This window comes from Gastrolobium bilobum, unplaced genomic scaffold (assembly GCF_033153095.1).
Source record: "Gastrolobium bilobum isolate Gb01-03AN ecotype WA unplaced genomic scaffold, APGP_CSIRO_Gbil_v1 utg20955, whole genome shotgun sequence".
Lineage (NCBI taxonomy): Eukaryota > Viridiplantae > Streptophyta > Magnoliopsida > Fabales > Fabaceae > Gastrolobium > Gastrolobium bilobum.
In genome coordinates this window covers 182092-198104 of record NW_026896977.1, presented here as the reverse complement: position 1 = coordinate 198104, position 16013 = coordinate 182092, and the positions used below count along the sequence as shown (strand labels likewise).

The 16013-nt window shown below is 34.2% G+C and overlaps 2 protein-coding genes across 2 annotated transcripts; one reads left to right on the top strand and one right to left on the bottom strand.

Moving 5' to 3' along the window:
- Window positions 1–270: 270 nt before the first annotated feature.
- Window positions 271–7247, bottom strand: LOC133303176 (isovaleryl-CoA dehydrogenase, mitochondrial). The gene is made up of 16 exons (XM_061503051.1): window positions 7131–7247; window positions 6752–6976; window positions 5536–5619; window positions 5392–5449; window positions 4785–4909; window positions 4652–4696; window positions 4374–4422; window positions 4180–4289; window positions 3578–3654; window positions 3002–3052; window positions 2845–2909; window positions 1944–2098; window positions 1802–1842; window positions 1667–1721; window positions 708–764; window positions 271–615 (listed from the first exon to the last, which is right to left on the bottom strand). Exons 2-16 carry the CDS (start codon window positions 6875–6877, stop codon window positions 469–471), a joined length of 1245 nt encoding a protein of 414 aa, XP_061359035.1. The 5' UTR covers window positions 6878–6976; window positions 7131–7247; the 3' UTR covers window positions 271–468.
- A 3200-nt stretch (window positions 7248–10447) lies between these two features.
- Window positions 10448–14517, top strand: LOC133303183 (uncharacterized). Its single transcript, XM_061503062.1, has 7 exons — window positions 10448–10645; window positions 10744–10799; window positions 10886–11808; window positions 12799–12997; window positions 13113–13298; window positions 13457–13833; window positions 14070–14517. The coding sequence occupies exons 1-7, from the start codon at window positions 10476–10478 to the stop codon at window positions 14208–14210; spliced, it is 2052 nt and encodes a 683-aa protein (XP_061359046.1). The 5' UTR covers window positions 10448–10475; the 3' UTR covers window positions 14211–14517.
- The last annotated feature ends 1496 nt before the right edge of the window (window positions 14518–16013 follow it).

Below are 16013 nucleotides of genomic sequence, written 5' to 3'. Positions count from 1 at the left end.
AATTTTGATAATAAGAATATCATCCCTCTAAAAGTTTTATGACGAAATTCACCCAAAAAAAAGGTTTTCTAATGAAATAACCACTAGAAAATAACTATTTTTCTATTATAGTTAATTAGTTACTCAAAAAGGTTTCTTTATTTCTTTTTTTATTTTTTTTATAAAAAAAAAAAGGTATTTGTGCTGGAGGCATCTATCACACATTACTTTAGGCACCAAATTATTGAATGTTAGACCTGAAAAAAAAAAAATCCACATTGTTTTCCGAGATGAATGGATTGCTTTGAAAGATTATCACAGCAAAAGTACATAGAAATATAATATGGAAGCTTTTATTCCTTGCATTCATGATCAATTCTGATGACCATAATTTTAGTTTGATAAATAAACAATACTTTTACAAACATTATTCTGCAAAGGAATCTCCAAGGGGCTCAGCAACAGGCAAAATCCAAGGTGACTAGCATATCATTGCTCCTTGAAGAGCTCACGCCCAATGATCATTCTTCTGATCTCACTAGTTCCCGCCCCTATCTCGTAGAGTTTGGCATCTCTTAAGAGACGACCAGTTGGATACTCATTTACATAGCCATTCCCACCTAAGCATTGTATAGCCTGCAAATTTGGTAGATATAATATAAGCACTGTAAAATGTGAAAACAAGAACAGAAGCAGCAACTATAAACAATGCAAGCAACTTATTTTACCTGCAAAGCAACCTGAGTTGCTCTTTCAGCTGCACAAAGTATAGCTCCAGCACAATCCTGAAATCAGTAGCCAAGATTTTTACACTGAATAGCCAAACAACCGTGGTTAAAAACAGAAAAAATAGTAGAACTTTATAGCATTGAGGACCTGGCTGAAATTGGGGCCAGTAGAATTATGATGAACCAAATATCTTAGCGTAAGTTTATGCTTGAGTTTAAAAACAATTGCAGAAACAGGAACATATGCATACATTTCTGTTGGAAATCGACCACACACAAATCGAAAACGAAAAAGAAAAGAGAGAGAATAGACACAGCGATTTACCCTGGCTCATCCAATTTAGGCTACGTCCAGCTTGTCTGTACTATATTCACCTCACCGCCACTCGTTACAAATCACTCGGTTTACAAGACAAATATAAATAGGATTAGAAAATCCTAACAACAGCTATTCATGGGCCCAAACCCAAACTGCTAAGAAAATTACAATAAAACAGAGGCCCACAACAGTACCTAGCATCTACGGGCCTGGGGGCAGGACCCCCGCCCGCTCACCTGGGAGCGGGACCCCAGTTGCCTTTCTGCTGACCCAGACAACTAAGGCCATCATCAACATGCGAAGTATGAGCCATACCCAACAATTTCAAGACTGATGATTTGTACAATTATTAACATATCATGTCAGCATCATAATATTATAATTCACAGATGCCACTGCATACTGCACTCATACACCATGCAAAAATGAACCCAAAACAAAATAAACGATAAAAAAAATGAAAAACACAAAAACAAAAGAATAAAGGTTAATCCTTCCATGCAATACCTGTAAAATACGCGATATATATAGAAAATAGTCAACTATCCATTTAAAGAACCCAATGATGAAGCTTTCATTTTCAAGAAAAAAAAAACTAATAATACTCTATTAACCACAAGATAAATATACATGGACGCACCTTTGGGTCAATTTTTCCATTGTCACAGTCCCGAGCTACAGAATACACATAAGACCTGAAATGAAGAATGTTATCTACTGTCATTCAAACTTGTTTAGAAAGAGAAAAGAGCATCATGACATTATAATCATCTACCTTGATGACTGTAAAGAAGTATATATGTCAGCAACTTTCCCCTGGAACCAAAGATCAATTGACAGCTTGATGGCTTAGAGTCACATACAATATACATGCACGACAATTGCATAAAAAGAGTTAAGTTGTCCATAATTTGAACCTGTATAAACTGAAACTCCCCAATAGGTCGGCCAAACTGCTCTCTTTGTCGAACATAAGGAAGGACAACATCAAGACATGCCTGCATGATACCCAGTGGACCAGCTGCCAAAACAAGTCTCTCAAGATCCAGTCCGGACATCATGACATAGACTCCTGAACAGAAAAAGAAAAAAAAAAAGGTATTACCAAGCTATGGTTGACACTTGACATATAATGAATAACAAAAGTGATTTTTTATCAGTGGTTACACTGTAAAAAATGACAGAAAAGTTAATGTCCCTCTTTCATTGGAGAGAGCTTCTAATTTACACAAATTTATGTGTCAAGTGTGCTTGGAAAATGCTGCCATTAGAAACCAAATTCTGGTTCAGAAGTAACAAAGATAAGAACTTAAGAAGTATGCTCTTTTCTTGATTTCTTTAAATGTTTTTACATTCTAATAAGAGAGAGAGAGAGAGAGAGAGGCTGATGTGATAGATCAATGCGGGCATATTACGTAAGAACAGTCACAGTCTTGCAACAAACTTTTGCAGGCTGGACTATGAACTTGTTTTTTTAAAAATAAGTACTTACAAGTGTTTTTTAGTGAGTTCGGATGCAAACTTCGAAGGAAAAAAAAAAAAGGCAAGTGGAGTTACTCCTTATTATAGAAGCAGATGATCCTACTTCTGAAATAAGCGGAAGGATAAGTGGTTTTTAATATAAGTGCTTAAAGATTTTATCCAAATGCAAAAATAATTTTTTCTTAAAAAAAGAAAAAAGAAGATAAAATCCTTTAAAAACAGAACTTAAAAAATAAGCTCATTTTCTGTAAGTCTATCAAAACGAGCCCTACCAACTAATATAGAGATGATTTCGTTTTAAAATAATAAAGAATACTACAAAAGCAATTGCAAGACCTTTCCCTTCTTTCCCAAGAACATTTTCTTCTGGAACAAAGCAATTCTCAAAGACAAGCTCACATCTGCCCACATAATTCCATATTATCAGTAAAAGCAAGGTAAAGTGATCGGAAATGAATTAGATACAGAATGGAACATCAACATGCATACATACGTATCGCTTCCTCGCATCCCAAGTTTGTCCAATTTCTGGGCAGTACTGAATCTGTAGTCAAACAGAAATAAACGTCAGATTTTCATCTTTAATTTCTAATTTTCTTACTCTAATCAAATGATTTATAATTACAGCGAGGCCTGCTCCTTTCAAGTGTGAGAAGAAATATTTTTTCTTGCTTACAGTACATGCATGTTATTTATGAGTGATAATTACTCTTTTTTTCTCTTACATTTTAAGAGAAGGATTTTTGCCCGCTATAGACTCAGGAATAAAATTTGAATAATTTGACTCTAAAAGGTTCAAGTAACCAGCCTTTTGTTTTGTGCCAAAATTATTTTGCCTGCTATAGCACAAAGTAAGCCCCACTACATGAGTCTAGAGTTGAATGATACATGAGAGAAAGTTGGTTTAGATATCCAGGAGCATGAATCACCACTTGTAAAGATTAATAGCCTATAGTTGGATTGGTCATAGCATGTGATCACATTATTGCCAAAGAATTAACTAAGTTGAAATACAGAGTTCTGTCCACTCAATATCATATAACTTGTTGTCAAGGTTCAGCGCAATTACCCAGGCATTCCCTTCTCAATGATGAATGCTGTGATTCCTTTTGACCCAGCTGTTATGTCTGTTTTTGCATAGACAACCTGATTCAATTCAACACAATCAAATAATTGCCATGCATTCTCAGCATATGTCTAGACTATTAGATCTAGTTTTACAATAAATATGCATCCAGTTTCCCCTATAAGCCATAGGTAAAGAAATTAGTCAAGAACAAAAGACTGGTCCTCTAAGTTCTGCTGCATATCAAATAACAGTGAAGCGCAATGAAATATGTGATGCACATCAAATATCTAAACAGATGGTTTAATTGGGACCCATCACTATGATAAATATGCTTAGCATTTTTATTTATTTTTTTCATTTTTTTTCCCCCATTTTTACCCATGGATGGTGTAATAAAGCCTTATGACATTCACCTTTATCTTCATTATTCAGCAATCAGGTCCACAGGTCATGATAATGCTATGATGTTACATGGAAAGATAGTCCGTTGAAATTACAAATCGAGGAAAAATTGCCCCCTTAATTTTTTAAAGGCAAATTAAACAAGAACACAGTCAATGCAAAGAGAATGGGAAAATGCAATGAAATTCAAAGAAACATACTAATGTTTGAGCAACTGGCCCATTAGTACACCACATCTTATTCCCATTAAGTACATATCCCCCATCTACACGATCAGCCTTGCATTTCATGCTGACAACATCAGAACCAGCTGCAGAAAAGGAAAATTCACTTTAAAAAGTCCTTGGAATATCTAAAAATGTAAGGTACTACTGTTCAATTTCACATATCTTACAATTGGGCTCACTCATTGCCAAAGCTCCCACATGATCCCCAGAGATAAGCTTCAAAAATGAAGACGAAAAAACAACTTAGCCCATGAATAGGTAGATAGACAGATACACGGAAAAATTGAGAAAGATGACTAATGAGCATAAGAAATGGGTGGAAAGCTAAGACTAACTATGAGCATTTTTGGTTGATAAAGTCAATCCTTACACATCATCGGCAATACGGCAAGGCAGAAAATATATAACTGAAAATAAATAAGATTAAACAAGGCAGAACAAGAACCTTTGGCAAGTATTTCTGTTTCTGAGCAGGGTTTCCATTCCTCACCTAAACAAAACAGAAGGTGGCAATCCTGAAGACTAATCAGAACATCATCAAGCATACAATAAAAGAAACTTAAGTTCCCTTCAATTACCAGCTGATTGATACACAGGTTAGAATGAGCACCATAAGAAAGACCAACAGATGCTGAAGCACGGCTAATCTCTTCCATTGCTATACAGTGATACAAGTAACCAAGACCAAGCCCTCCGTAGTCCTCTGCAAATAAGCAAATAGAATTGGAAAAGTTTATTAGCATAAAAGACACGGTCATATTGCAAAGATGCCAAGTATACTAATCTGAAATTCAAAACACCCAAGGAAGAACAATTTCATTGTAAATGAGGGTCTAGTCCACCTGACTCATTTGTTGAATAATACAGAAGGAAAATGATTTGTGAATAAATGAACAGTTTCTACTCACAGCCTGTGAAATAAAATAGTATCTACCCTTTCTTCGGGGAGGGGGGTATTAGAGACCTTTTTTCTCGGTGATTGAAAGTCATGCGCATCAGAATGAATTGCTTTATTAGCATATATTATCATCACACAATATACAGGTGAAAAGAAAAAATGCCAAATTGAAATCACACCAGCAGATAACACCAACAGCTTAGAAATCTTTAAAAACAATCTTTGACATATAAGAAAATTCAAGCAGCATAGTTAAAAACAAAGAAATAAATAAATAAAAAGACTACCTGGTGCAGTAATCCCATGGAGATTAAATTCTCCCATGCTTTTCCACAAGTTAACCTCCTAAAATTAGATCAAAACATAATCAGACTGTGCAATACACATGAGTTAAGCTCATGGACGCGATAAAAATGGATCCTCGTACAGACCTGTGGTAAATAATTTGAGTGATCTATTTTTGAAGCATGAGGGGCAATGTTGTCCGTTGCAAACTGAGCAACACTTTCTTTAAACTGTATCAAGGGATGACATAGTTCACCTTTTAAGAAGCTATTACACAAAATCATCTTAAAAATGAAACATAAAATGAAGTTTAACTAGCAGAAAAAATGCTTAGACACAGATGACATTTTTTTTTTAAAGCTGAAAAAGAACTCACGAAATTCAACTCACTAGAAAATTGTGAAACCAAACACTTAAGTAGCAGTTATTAGAAAATGAACATTATGATGCCGATGAATCTTTTGAAGAATGTAAAGAACCAATTCAACCCAAAAGCCCAAAAGCTTAAGCTGTTGGATGAGGCTACATTAATAGTTTTTATATATCTCAACATGCCTCCTCACACGAGAGCCTACTGGGCTTGAAGGGTGGACAATGCACAAGCCCACCTACCTAAAGAAAGAAATTCCACAAGAAAGAAAGTGGGGGCGGTGAGGATTGAACCCGGTACACCGAGGCTCTGATATCATGTAAAGAACCAAATTCAACCCAAAAGCTTAAGCTGTTGGGTGAGGCTATATTAATGGTTTTTATATATCTCAACAAAGAAGAAAGGAGAATCTCACTATTTTCAACCCACCTGACATTTAAAACATAATAGATATTTTTCAGCCAAACAAAAATCTCAAGCTAGCCATATAACACACGACAAGGCAAAACATCATACTAAAATTCATTGGTTTTTCCTTTTCTACAACTTTTGACATGAGTTGAAATGACTAAGGAGAAAAAGAATTACTGTCCAGCCTAAAAAGAGTGGGGCCCTCAAATTCAGCACCTAAAGCAATCTTTCCTCTACTCAAAAATTGTTTATATTACTCATTTTATTGATCATATAATAATTTCCATCAAGACTACCATTATTTCAACTCCCAATTTTATTTTATTTTTAAAAATTCATGCTTTCGTATACATCTGTGCTTTCAAGTTTCATCTACAGATAAAGGCAAACCAAGTTCAAGTTCGAGTATTAATAGTAATTTAATGAGAACCCAAATGGGGAGTTCAATTTATTTTTCTAAAAAAAAAAAGGGGTCAAACTTGTTTTGACCCAGTTCGCAAGAGAACAATCATGGTACAACACTGAATCAGTGAGAGCTAAACCCATGTAGGAAAAAGCATAAGGGTGGTGTTGAGGGGAACCTGTATCTGAGTTTCGTCGAAGAGGAAGGAGGTGGAGAAAGCAGCACTCTGAGACTGAGACACAGAGAAAGATTTCTTTCTGAAAACCGTAGAAAAAATGGACCTTGCTGTGTTGATCCTATGCATCGTAGCAGCAATAACAATCGATAGATTATTGCTTTCTTACTTAGTTGCTCCCACTTTCTTCTTCCTATATGGCCTTATTATATATAATTTTCTTTCTTTCTGCAAAGCCAAAGAAACGAAAAAAAAAAAAAAAAAAAAAAGGACAAATATATATATATATATATATATATATATATATATAAATATGAATAAATTATGAATTATAAAGTAATAATGTATTGGACAGTTCAGATAAGGCATGGAGCTCGCCAACCTTGGTCGCGCTGGATCATCTTCAGAATGAGACAGCAGGATAGTTATTCTTACTACGAAACGTTTCCAAGAGTTTTCTCTTTGTATCTTCTCCTTCGAAAGGAGATTTAAAAAAAATATTATCAATATAATGTTCCGTGAACCAAAAAACTTGTCTACACATATACTATGAATCACGACAATTGAGGTGTTATTTCTCATCCTCTGAAAGTTCCTGACAATTCAATACTCGTGGCAAAAAAAATTTAAAAAAAGTTTAAATATTCGTTGTGATTCATTTTGAGTTTCAACTATTCGATTCGTTAGATTACAATTATTATTTTTATTGAGTTTAATATAATATATTATGTTTCTTTGCAAAATTTATGGATATTATAAATTTAACTTTATTTTTTATTAAATTATTGAATATTAAATATAATATATACTATATAAATTAATAATATTATATATCAAATGTGTCAAAATTTAATATTTTTTAAAATTAACGTGTCAGAGTGTTGTGTCGTATCTCGTATCGATGTCACCCATCTATCGATAAGTTGGGATCCACATGTTTTCTTGAGTCACACAATATTATATTTATAAAATCTTTTAAAAAACTGTTTTTTTCCTCTAATTTTATTTTTGTTTTTAAATTTTTCCTTCAACTTTGTGTTAACCATTAATATAATGATTAATGATCTTACATGGCTCCTTCGTATAAATGTCCTCATATATGCAGCTATCCGTGAGGAAATTGCTCAATAGTCATCATAACTCAAAATAAAAAAAAAAATCCATTGTCTATATTTGTGTTTGTACTTGTATCATGGGTCACAACAATTCGGATTCACACAACACCGTACAATATGAACACGACATATATTTAAAAGAATATGATATTTTTTATGTTACAAGAGATAAAATTATTTATACTTATATAAAAATGTGTGTGATCTATGAGAGGTCATGTGAACAGAAGAGAAACAAAAAATTATGAGCCGTGTGGAGAAAATAATTTTATCTCCTATAAAATAAAAGATATTAAATCTATATTTAAAATGGGTTAAAACTTTTAACATGAATACGATTGATTTATTTTGCAGTGGACTCAATATAAATAATTTGTTAACAATTTGTTAACCTCAAAATATATTATTTATTATATGAGTTAACAGGATATGAAAAACATGTTAACATAAAGTGTTTTGATTATTATGTGAACTGACACAAAATGACGAGACACTAGCTAACATGTATATTGAATATTGTTTTTGGATTCGTTTTTTCTGCGGTTATTGCAGATAAATTATCTGCAGTAAGTTTAATATGATGTCATTTTTGACAGAAATCATGGTGTTTTTGTAATTTTAATTTATTTTCAGGATTATAAAAGTCTTTATATTTATAATTTTTTAAGATTCTAATAGAAAATAAATGCAGATAACTTATCTGTATTAACTGTAGAAATATTTTTTCCATTATTTTTATCAATATTGTGTTGATATATTATGATACGAATAACTTATAAAAAAAATAAGGTGAGTCGATTTTGTATTTGTATATTGATGCACCACAAAATAAATGTTCTCTTATTATTTTTGTGTCAATACAAATTTAAAATTAAATCAACTTGAATATTTATTTCTCTTGTTGTCTTCACCGTACTAAAATAATCCATGAAAAAATGTACTCGTAAATCTCCTTCCAAAAATGTATTTTGAATGAAATAACAAGAGAAATAAAGAAAGATGATGCAACAGTTCAAATTATGTTAAATTTCTTAAAACCAACTAAAAGGGAAGGATATTGTTACAATCAAGTTGTGTTACTATCAAGTGATTACCAATCAATCTTACCGTTAAATCGATTATATTGATCCAACGGTTATATTTATATCTATCTTTGTATGGTCAGGATTCTCCAAATTTAATACTTTATATTTATTTTCACCTTTGTATGGTTATGATTTCTCATATTTATTCTTTCACTTTAAATATGGAGAATCATGACCATACAAAGATGGAAATAAATATAACCGTTAGATCCACATAATCGATCTAACGGTGAGATTGATTGGTAGTCACTTGATTGTCACAATATCCTTCCCCCCAACTAAAATGATTCAAAACTAAAATAAATTTAATACAAACTCACTAAAACTAGTTGAGCGCTAAGGTTTTGGGGAATGTTTGCAAACATATAAATATTTAAGGAGCGATTATATTTATGTAAATTATTACTCTTATTTTACATGAGTATTTCATGTTATTTCATTTCGAAAATCTTATCCACTCTTTTTTTTTAAGAGTAAACACATTTTTTGGTCCCTGGCAATATCTACGAAATCCTTTTTAGTCCCTGACAATAAAAAAGGACCAAATTAGTCCCTAATAGTATGTAAAAAGGGCCACGTTAGTGACGGAGGAGTTGACATAAGGACTAACATGGCCCTTTTTCATAATTTTAGGGACCAATTTGGTCTTTTTTTATTGCCAGGGACTAAAAAGAATTTCGTAGATATTGTCAGGACCAACAAGGGTGTTTACTCTTTTTTTAATTCTTTAATGATGAGTCTTACGTGAATTCTCTCTATAGCACGAACAAAAATACTCTTGTGTAAAATAAGAATAATATCCCCAATATTTATTATCATTTTGATTATCATTAAAAATTTAAAATCAGTTAAAAAAGAGCAATAAGTGTCATTGATTTCAAGTTGACAAACATGTTGGGGACAATGACCATATTGCCACTTTTAGCAAAATTTTACCTGATTGTCACTTCTGAAAAAAAATTTGTCAAAATGCCACGCCTGAATCCCGCTGGTCTGACAAGCGAGAATGGACTGGACACGTGTTAGCGTGTGAATGGTCAACCATTCTCGCTGGGCTGCCCAGCTAAAATGACATAATGCTGACACGTGGCAAAAGTACAGTCATCCATAGAATGCCTGTGCTTTTGCCACGTGTCAGCATTCTGTCATTTTAGCTGGGCAGCCCAGCGAGAATGGTTGACCATTCAGACGCTGACACGGTCCAGTCCATTCCCGCTTGTCAGACCAGCGGGATTCAGGCGTGGCATTTTGGCAAAAAAAATTTCGGAAGTGACAATCAAATAAATTTTTATTAAAGGAGTAATATGGTCAATGTCCAACATGTTGTACTAATGATTACTAAAAATAAGAGTAACTATAACCTTCCCGGAGCTTAACCTTTGTAATTCCCAAAACTAAAATTTTTAAATAAATGTTAACCAGGACAATAATAATAATAATAATAATAAAACTAGAAACAGGGTTTATATGATTTGAAGCTTTAAACCTCAGATCAAAACCCTAGCGAGGGGTTGAAGGCAGAGAGGTATGGCTTCTTCTTCCCCTTCATCATCGAATTCGAAGTTCAGAGTGTATCAAAACCCTTCTTTATCCGCTGTTCTCACCTCCAAAAGTCTTCAACCTTCCAATTACACTCTCTTCTCCGTCCTCTCTTTCTTCTCTGCCTCCGCATTCGCCTTTCTCACAATCGTCTTCAGGTACACACTCTTTATGTTATGCTACTAACTTATTAGCAATGCCAACACTACTCATTATTCTATCTATTATTTCTAACCTAAACTTTACACCATCGTAGGGAAAATGGGTTCATTGACATCTTGAGGCTCCAAAGTCTTTCCCATGTTACTGCTTGTAAGTTCTCAACCTCAAAATTATAATTTTTTTAATTTATTTGGAAATGGGTAATTTTAATTTCTCATCAATTTATTGAAATTCAGATTGGGTTGCCAAGACATTACAAACTTTAGTGGGTGTTATCTTCATTGGAACTTTGTCGGCTCTCTTCAAAGTTATTTATCTTCGTAAAACTAGATATGGTGGTGGTGGTGGTGGTAGTGTTGCAGCTATGCCTGTGCCTAATTCCAACAATGTGAATAAAAATGAGATGTCTCTTACTAAACATCAACTAGAGCTTTTAGGAGTTAAGCCAAAGGTTGATTTGGTTAAGTCTGACTCATTGAAAAAGCCCCCTAAGTCTAAATCCCAGTTGGTGTCTTCGGATTTGCTTGTTCCCCTTCATCAGCCAATTCATAGCCCGAGTCGATGCTCTTCTCGCATTGATGCTGATGGTTCAAATTCTAATAGGGGTGCTGCGGCGCGTTCAATTAGCACCCCCTCGAGGTCGCCGGGATCATCATCTTTATATCTTTCCCCTGGAGTAGTTTCGCCCCCTCAGAGTTCAAGCGGAATGGATTTGGTTGTCTCTAGCCCTTGGTCTAATAGGCGAGCCTCCTCTGGGAAGAAGATAACATCAGAGGAAAAGCTGGAACAGTTCTTAGCTGAAGTGGATGAAAGAATCACTGAATCAGCAGGGAAGTTGTCCACCCCACCCCCTACTGTTCCTGGTTTTGGCATAGCGAGCCCCAATACGGTTACAGGCTCGGCTAATACCTCTGGAACTACAAGGCTGACACCATTGAGGCCTGTGAGGATGTCTCCCGGCTCCCAAAAGTTTAATACTCCCCCTAAGAAGGGAGAGGGTGACCTTCCTCCACCAATGTCAATGGAAGAATCTGTTGAAGCTTTTGAGCATCTGCGCATCTATCCTCAAATTGAGCTGTGGCGTGACCAACTCAGGCAATGGTTTTCTTCAGTTTTGCTGAATCCTTTGCTTAACAAGATCGAGACAAGTCACATTCAGGTTCATTTTAATCTTCACCATTTCTTCTTTATGTTTGAAGCAATGTCATTGGCATAGTATTTCCTCAGTTTCTTCCAGACACCTCCCCCATCCTCTTTCCCTGGCAAAAAGAAAGAGAATGTTAAACAAACTAAGAAAAATAGACTGTGGAAGGGAATGCTTGACGTAAAATATTTATGGAGGGTTTCAGGACCGCTAATTAGTGTGTTTGGTTAACTGGTGTAGGATTACTTTTGGAGAGAATAAATTTGGGTCAAGTTACTTTTTAGAAAATGAGTTTTATATTTGGATGTGTTTACCCAAAAGTATTATAAGATGAATCAGTCTTATTTGGTTTACGACAACATCAACAGCACATCATAATCAACAATACCTTTATCCCAAGCTAGTTGGGGAGTCTTATTTGGTTAATTATGAAAAAAATACTTATGGTGTGTAATTACCAATCAAAAAGAGTATATTTTACATTATTATTTGATTAATATGACTGGTAGTACTTCCCGATGGCTGAACATTCAAAAGGATGTTTTAGTTCTGCTGGAACATCAGTTCGCAAAGTCTAAGAAGCTGCCCAAAAATAATTTTTAGATGAGCTACACAAACTAAGCAAAACCATTCAAAACCTCATATTTTGATGCTGTGTCCAAACAAGCTCTTACTCATTTTAAAATGTTGAAGCTTGTGCTCTAGTAAAAAAAAAAAATCACTCATTAAACCCCGACTAGCAAGACTGGGGTGAGGGAAATCCTTAAATGCATATTTGCAAATAGATTGCTTCCCAGATTCAAACCTGTGACTTTTCAGTCACAAAGGAACAATTTTGCCATTGTTCCAGACTTGCCCTATTCTTGTGCTGCAGTTCTATGGTTCAAATTCTATTGTGTTCAGTACTGACAGAGGTTCATAGATGATTTTCAATAGTTGTGAACTTCACTAGAAAAAGTTTAAGTTAGAAACACAAAACAGCTGCTAAGATTTTCATATTCATAGGTTATGCAAACAGCTGCTAAACTTGGTATTTCAATCACAATCACTCAAGTGGGCAATGACATGCTGTCTACTGGAATCCCGGCTATCTTGCCAGCAACGGATAAGACTCAAGACTGGCAACCAGCACTGACTCTCAATGAAGATGGATTGCTTCATCAGTTACATTCTACTCTTGCGCAGGCCATAGAGGCTTCCAAATGTATGTTCCTTCACATTGGTCAATTAAATGCGATTTTCTGTTTTCCCAGTTTGAGTATATTTGCTAAGAGCTTGTGAGTTCTGACAATTTCCTGGTGGTCTATATTTGCATAAAGCCAAGTTGCTTGTGTCTAATATGCAACAGTCCCCGCAGCAGGCTTCTTTGGTTCCTATCATGCAGGATTGTGTGGATGCTATCTCTGAACACCAAAGACTTCAAGCCTTGGTTAAAGGAGAGTGGGTTAAAGGTTTGCTACCTCAAAGCAGTGTTCGCGCTGATTACACTGTGCAAAGGATCCGAGGTACACAGAATTACGGATGTATTGCTTTTATCTGTCATAACCTTCATCAGATTTCCTGTAATAAATGGAAGCATGACTTCATTAATACGATATTGGTTTTATGGCCAACATACACCCATGTAATCTTACTTATAGTTACCTTGTCTGAATTTTCATAGAGCTTGCAGAAGGAACCTGCTTGAAGAATTATGAGTATCTTGGAAGTGGGGAAGTTTATGATAAAAAGAATAAAAAGTGGACCCTTGAGCTACCTTCTGATTCTCACTTGCTCTTGTATCTGTTCTGTGCTTTCCTAGAACATCCAAAGTGGATGCTACATGTAGATGCTATGTCTTGTGCTGGAGCTCATTCTAGCAAAAATCCCTTATTCTTGGGAGTCCTTCCCCCAAAGGAAAGGTTTCCAGAGAAATACATTGCTGTAGTGTCTGCTGTCCCTTCTGTGCTGCACCCAGGAGCATGTGTACTAGTAGTTGGAAAACAGGGTCCCCCAATTTTTGCCTTGTACTGGGATAAGAAGCTGCAGTTTTCTCTTCAGGTTGGTAATGCTTGTATAGCTTCAGGTTATGAACTCATACCATATACTATTGAACTTTTTTTTTATACTACTAATATTATTAAACCTTAATACGTTCTTTTCCAATACGTAATTGATGCACTTTGCGAGTGAGCATGCTACTGCACATGATACTTGTTGCCAATGATGCTCTTATCAACCAGTACAATGGTTATTTTATTATATTGGTTTGCTAACAGCTCTGAGATTTATATCAGGGAAGAACGGCACTCTGGGATTCCATCTTACTTTTGTGCCATAAGATTAAGGTTGGGTATGGAGGTATTGTTAGGGGAATGCATCTAGGTGCTTCAGCTTTAAGCATTCTCCCGGTTATGGAAACAGAATCTGAGGATTGAGTTCTGTATTTTCTTGTACCAACATTCTTCATGCTGACTTCAACTTCTGCAGTAAATCACATTCCTCGCAATCAGAAATTTTAGGAAAGAACTTGCTGGAGGAGAATTCCACCTGATTGAGGGCTGAATAGAATTATGTTGTGTCAGCTACTTTGTCATGTGTCATTTCTAGAGGCCTTTAGAATGCCCGACTCATAGATTTCACTGTGTCCGTGTTCTTGTACTTGTCAAAAATCAAACTCGGATAGCTGAGCTGATGACCAAATGATTAAAGAGGAACATATTTTGTTAGCAATATATTTACTTGCACGATCATTTTGAGTGCAGTGCCATAAGAGAAAACTCTATGCAATCATTTCACTTGTTGGAAATAAAACGCTTTAATTAGATTGATTGTCCTCTTAATGAATGTTTGAATTATCTTATTCTGAACTATTTCGTGTTTCTTCAAAAATTTGATTACTAGTTTGGTTATAGGGATTAATATTTCTCATGTTATAGGAGATAATTTTATTTTTTATATACATATAAAATAATATGGGATTCATATTTTCTTTTTCTTTCTTTTCTTCACATGGTTTAAATGAGTCCTATACATTTTTATGTGTACATAGATAAAATTATCTCCTATAACATGTTTTATAACAAGTTACTAAGGGTGTGTTCGGATAGGCTGTTTTTCTTAGATAAGTTGGCTTTTTTCAAGAAAAAAAAATCCTTTCAAAGAATTTTATGTGTTTGGATTGTGACTTTTAGGAATAGCATAATTTAAAAAAAAAGAAGTTAAAAAAGTGCTTTTTAAAAAAAAAAAAAAATTTATCTCAACTCCACACCAACCACTGAATTCACATGTCCAGCAATTTTATATATAAAAATAACATTTATTAATTTTACCATCCAAATAATTTTTTTATTTAAAAATACTTTTTATATTGTTCATCCAAACGTAAAAGACTAAAAGTTAAGTTCAACTTCTAAAAAAATTCATTCTGACAAAAAGAAGTCATAAAAAGTCTCTTTTTTTAATCCCATCTAAACTAACCCTAAATCAAACACACCTAAACAAGTTGTAGTCCGAATGACTGGGTCACCAGCGCATTTGTTTGCGTGAAAGTTTGCTTAATAATATTTCCATGCCAAATTACTGTCGAAATCTCAAATTCGAGTATTACACTTTCAATTTTAGTCTTCCATCTCATTTTAATTTTACCAGTATAACTTATACCTCAAATAGAAGTATTAGTTTTTCTAAGTGAAAAATAAGTTTAATTTTGCTACATGGTTTAAGACTATAATTAAGCTTAACCTTTAATTAGGCTATTGACGTGTAATAAAGTTATCAAAAGGTTCCCTCAGTTTACTAAGATAAGCAGCCAAACCCAGAGATTGAAATACATATTAAATATCGGGTGGTGGGTTCGTCAAAATGATCTTTATCTATAAAGTAAATAAAGTACGAGGGTATCTATAATTCAATTTTAATAGATTAATATCAAAAGACACTTTAAATCAATCAAGAGTGAATATACACTCATTATAGACATGTTCAATCCTAAATAGTACAATGTAACTATAAAAGAAAAATACAAAATTACAACATTTAACTACAAAAACCAACTGCGAAAAATAAAATTATGTTTTCACTCCTTTAGTTTTTCAGACAAAAACTCTTTTCTTTATAATACATCTTCCTTTCTTGCTGATTTCTAAGAAACCCAAAAGTTATATGGTAGTTTAAACTAAGGAATATAATTGATTTTAAAAACTAAACCAGCACTAAAATTTTAAAGAGAAATATAGCAA